The 5,842-nt window shown below is 38.6% G+C and overlaps 1 protein-coding gene across 1 annotated transcript; it reads left to right on the plus strand.

Annotated features, from left to right (window-relative positions):
• Nucleotides 1–1,241: 1,241 nt before the first annotated feature.
• LOC121249273 (UDP-glucuronate:xylan alpha-glucuronosyltransferase 1-like) lies at nucleotides 1,242–2,391 on the plus strand (the record flags this gene model as incomplete). Its single annotated transcript, XM_041147985.1, is given in 2 exon segments — nucleotides 1,242–1,514; nucleotides 1,516–2,391. Coding segments are annotated over 2 exon segments (1,023 nt in total), but the record flags the coding sequence as incomplete, so codon positions are not given.
• Nucleotides 2,392–5,842: the final 3,451 nt, after the last annotated feature.

Consider the following 5,842-nt stretch of genomic DNA (forward strand, 5'->3'; position numbering starts at 1 on the left):
TCTAGACCTCTTCAGGGTTGGGTGAAGTTGAATACTGATGGTAGTAGTTTGGGTAATCCTAGTCCAGCTGGTGCTGGTGGTGTTATTCGTGATAGTTTGGGTTAGTTCCAAGTAGCTTATTCTGTTTTCTTGGGTCAGGGTTCTAACAATTTTGCTGAATTGAGAAGTTTGTGGGAGGGGGTTGAGAGGTGCTATCAGTTTGGTTTTTTCTGGGTTGAGAATGAGATGGATTCTCAGCTTGTTGTAAATTGGCTTACTAAAGATGTTTGTCATCTTTGGTAACTTGAGGATTATTGGGAGGATTTACTTGGCTATTTAGAGTGCATGGAGTTTCATGTGAATCATGTTTATCGTGAAGGAAATGTTGTGGCTGATTTTCTTGCCAAGAGAGGTGCAAGGGGTTCTGATATGGATTGGTACAATGATAGTGATCATCTGCCTAGCCAGTTGCATGGTCTTCTCAGAATGGATAGAATTGGTGTTTCTTATCTGTGCATTTCATAGCTTCTATCCCAGGTACGGTTTTTGGTTTTAGTTAGACCGACTTTCTATCATTATTTGCCTCTGTGGTTTTTTCTTCTTGCAAGTTTTGATTTTGTTTTTGTTTTTTGTCTTGGTTTTGTATTGGTTTTTTTCTTTCTGAACATTTAGTTTGTAGCTTGTTTGTTGATTTAGATGTTTGGGAGTTGGGTTTTTTATTTTGCTTATTTGTACATCCCAGGCGTCTAAAGTTTGTAACCATGGTTTTCCTCCGCCATAAGTGAAGGCTATCAATAAAATTGAAGTACCGTCCTCTTTCCAAAAAATAAAAAATAAAAAAGCCTTGGTGACACATTCCTCAAATCTTGTTGCTTAATCGGCCTTTTCTTGTCATTACCTTTTTCTTATGAATCAAAATGCTGACATTCGATCATATGATATCGCTTCTGTCAGGGGTTAGGTGTAGACTCAACTCGGTGTTTGTTCTAAGTAGTTGTCAATTGCCTATCGTTTCTACTGTCTTCTAGTTGTTCCTTTTCCTTTTGATAATACAAGCAGTTAATATATATATATATATATATATATATATATATATTATCATTTTAATTTCATATCAATGTCATTCTGTCAGCAAGTTGTCCTTTTGGTTACCCAGAAAGGGATAACATGAAAGTTGTATCATATGTTGATTTTGGCCTCTGAAAAAGTAAACCATTGATAGAAATCTAATACAATTCCTTCAAATACAGAGCTGATTTACTCTAAGAAATATGCACCGAGAAGCATATGCAACGATTCTACATTCAGCTCATGTTTATGTTTGTGGAGCCATTGCTGCTGCCCAGAGCATCCGCATGTCTGGCTCCACAAGAGACCTTGTCATACTTGTGGATGAAACGATCAGTGCCTATCACAGAAGTGGACTTGAAGCTGCAGGTTGGAAGATCAAGACAATCCAGAGGATCAGGAACCCAAAAGCTGAGAAAGATGCCTATAACGAATGGAATTACAGCAAGTTCCGGTTATGGCAGTTAAACAGATTATGACAAGATCATTTTCATCGATGCTGATTTGCTCATACTCAGAAACATTGATTTCTTATTTGGGATGCCAGAAATTTCTGCAACGGGGAACAATGGCACACTCTTTAACTCCGGTGTCATGGTTGTTGAGCCTTCAAACTGCACTTTCCAGCTTTTGATGGATCACATCAATGAGATTGAGTCGTATAATGGGGGGGGGGACCAAGGATACTTGAATGAGATTTTCACATGGTGGCATAGGATTCCAAAACACATGAATTTCTTGAAGCATTTCTGGGTTGGTGACGAGGAAGAAGTTAAGGAGATGAAAACTAAACTCTTTGGCTCCGAGCCTCCAATTCTCTATGTCCTTCACTATCTGGGAGTGAAGCCATGGCTGTGCTTCCGTGATTATGATTGTAATTGGAATGTTGATATATTCCAAGAATTTGCAAGTGACGTTGCACATGAAAGGTGGTGGAAAGTACATGATGCAATGCCTGTGCTATTGCAGCAGTTCTACCTCTTGAGATCAAAGCAAAAGGCGCAGCTAGAATGGGACCGTATGCAAGCCGAGAAAGCAAACTACACAGACGGGCATTGGAACATTAAAGTTAGAGATCGACGTATAAAGAAATGCATAGACAATATCTGCTCCTGGAAGAACATGTTGAAGCACTGGGGTGAGACAAATTGGACAGATGACGAGTCTTTTACTCCAACACCACCTGCAATTTCTACTGCATCTCTCCCTGTCGTGTGAATCCTGGGCTCTCTTTTGGCCCGGAAACTTGTTCCTTCAGTTTCTATTTCCTCACTGTTTTCATGCCTTCTCTTTGTAGGTGACATAGTTTCCAAGAAGGGGTTCATTTTTTCCCCACCTTTTAAAGGCCCAAAAGTGCTTGAGATCCATTCTTTACTCTGGGTACCGTAAACATCATCACCTCACCTCTTATAGAATCGATCCATTTACAGTTACATGCATGTTTGTACCCAAATTGCCTGTCGTGATAAGAGAACTTTCTGATTTTACACTACCTATATGTAATGCCCCGATCTCGGATGGGTCGGGGAGTTACTCTGTGTCACTTAAAAAATCATAAATCACACTTTAGATATAAAATCTAACTCCTTAATTACTCATAAATGTAATGCCCTAAACCCAGTTGGCCTGGAGAATTACTACCTGACACTTAAGAACATGTTTTCCAACACAACTAAAATAAAACTCCAAAACTTTATTAGCAAAACTCAATCTCAAGTACTCTAAATAACCACATTGAAACTCTACAAAGTTATTACTGCAGCAAAATAAGCTAAGGAGTCCAAAATCTCCCGGTAGTCATAACAAACCAAACTAATAACTTCAAAAGTCTTACTAAACTCAAGCCTAAGATATAATTAAATCTAAAAGACATAAGACATCAGAATTCCTTCTTCTAACATCATCTCTCAGCTTAATCATGCTCACCAATCTAATCTAGGTCCTCAGTTGGACTCTCCACATCATCTGAAAAATATTATGAAGATAGGGGGTGAGTTATCAACAACTCAGTAAGCAGAAATCATATGCTAGCGTGTAAACATGAGCATTTACAAAGTAGAGCATGCAGAACAAAATATTTTCCAGAGTTATCATGCAGAACAGAACATATTTTCAAAAGTAACAGAGCGATGGTTTTAAGACAAGTAAAACTCATAGTGCTTTGGCATAACATAAACTGAGTATCATCATCAGATCAAAACAGAGCATTAAACAGAGCAGAGACCATGTTTCACCCCCGTGGTAGGGTTGTGCTAACCCCGGTGGCCAAACCAGGCAGAGACAGAGGTGAAATCTTTCCTTTATTCTTCTCGGAGCCCCGAGTATGCACACAGGAAAGACCACAATAAAACCACTTTGTTTCCAAAGTGGATGCACTCAGAGACAGAGAAGTTGGTACCAACCCAAACAGAGCAGAGCATAACAGAGTAGAGCAGAGCAGAGCAGAGACAGAGTCAGATACAAAAACCAGTACACCATGCCAAAGGTTTTCAGATGTTATATCAAAATAATACAGAGTATCAAAACAGAATCAGACAGTTTACACACACTGAACACAAAATATCTTTTCAAATAAATGCACACCTTTTCATATTCTCAATATGGCTCATTTTTCAGATTTCAGAAATCACATGACAGAATTTAGCTCATGTCTACACAATGCATGTCAGAACATATTTTTCTCTTTTTCGTACAGATTTCATGAGTATGCAAATAAACGACCGAGGTTGGTTTTGTTTTTCCCAAATTCTCATTTCACCACAAAAATATGTAAAGTTTTCATAAAATAACCTCAGTCTCAAATAATTCGTGTAAGGTCTAGCATAGGAACCCCGCTTACCTGACTCCTGCAGCGCATTATCTGACTTGAATACGGTCTCTATCCGTCTCGTCACCTATTCATAAAAATAATATAAACTAAATATTAAAGTCCAACAACACAAAATTGGTCTAGACAACTTAATACCCAATTTCTAGACCATAATTCAGTAAGTTTAATCAAACTCAATCAGCCAAATAATAATCCGGACAGCCCACACTTCGACCCAAAATATTCTATACCAATCTCAATATTGTCCAATACAAGCATCAAAACCAATGTCAACTCAAATTCCAATAACTCACACTTATTCCTACAGTTCGCAGTCCCAAACAATTACTAACAATTTAATCAGGACGACACTACACACTACTCTCTCTCCGTTCACAACTCCACAACAGGAAAAAAAATATCTCAACACTTCTAGATGTTAAAAGGCCGCAACAAACCCTTCTAAACATTTCCAATACATCAAACCAATAATCCAAAAATATATCGTCACTTTCTAAAAATCATCAATATTCACCATGACCAACGTCAAACTCAAAACACCAATATTTAAATCCGAAACAACTAACAAATTTCATAGCATAAACCAATCTCACACAAACAACTCCATCATCCAATCTAACTGATCCCCTTACTACTCGGACTCAGTCCGGTACCACCAATAAATTAACAGTAAATATGAATTAGAGCATAAATACATTTAAATCTCAAAAGTTCTTTGGGAAAAATACTTACAATGCTATAATATAATTTTTGAGAGATCACAGAGGTGCTAGAAGCGGCAACGCAGCAACAAAACAGTGCCAAAAGCACTGTGGCCGTGGGTCTCAAAAACTCACTTTTGAACGGGTGTAAACGAAGACTCGAGATTGATAGGGTAGGGCTTAGGGATGTCGGTGAAGATAGTGGTGGTGGTGGTTGGCCGTGGGTAGCGGCGCAATAGGCGGTTGAAGTGCAAAAATACCCAAAACGGAAATGTTGATGGTCGAGCTTCACCGGTGACAGATCGGAGGTGGGGTTGGGTCCATTGGGTTGCTAGAAGGTCGAGGATGATGTGGTGAGAAGATGGTGGCCGGGGGTGGCGCGACGGCGGCGCAGCGGCGCAAGGAGTGCCGCGGCTTGGTGATGCGCGTGGGAGCTAACGGCGGCTCGGTTGGGGTTGAGATTACAGGGGGTGGTCGCTGGTGGCTGGGAAGGACAGTGGGCCGGGCGGTGTCGGGCACGGCAGCGCGAGGTGGCGGGGCTGGGTGGAAGAAGAAACGGACGGAGAGAGAAAGGGGGAGAGTCGTGCCGCGCACGGGAGAGGAGAGGAGAAAAAGAAAAGAAAAAGGAGAAGAAAAAAAAAAGAAAAAGAAAAGAGGAAAGAGAAAATGTAGGAAAAGAAATGAGGTACAATCCTCATATCTTGGGTCATAAAAACGATCCAACGGAAACGATTTTAACACAGCAAGTAAAATAAAATAATTCAAATGCAGTGATTAAAATGAAAATAAATAATTAAACCCCACAACAAGTTAATTTAATTTGAGAAGAAATTTAAACGCATAAAAATAATTAATTTAGAGAAAGCACTTCAAAAATAATTTTCGTAAACTAAAAATCATAAAAATAACACAACTAAAAAACGAACAATTTTAAAACAAGAGAATAAATTTTAAATTAATAACAAATAATCTTTCAATTAAAAAAATACACTAAAATACGGGGTGTTACAATAAACCTCATTGTTTTAAACAATATACTCCAAAATAGTTAACTAAGAATACGACGGTCTAAAAAAAAATGCCAACTTTTCCAAAGTACTAAGTCTACAGAGCAAAACAAAACTATTAAATAAAATTCTCCAACAATAAGTGCCCACTTTGTATTTAATACACTATGCTCACATAGGCTTACCCATGTTTTCTATTCTTGAACTTTCGTTGAAGTATCCAAAAAATCTAAAAAATATTGTGAAGATAAGGGGTG

This window comes from Juglans microcarpa x Juglans regia, chromosome 2D (assembly GCF_004785595.1).
Source record: "Juglans microcarpa x Juglans regia isolate MS1-56 chromosome 2D, Jm3101_v1.0, whole genome shotgun sequence".
NCBI lineage: Eukaryota > Viridiplantae > Streptophyta > Magnoliopsida > Fagales > Juglandaceae > Juglans > Juglans microcarpa x Juglans regia.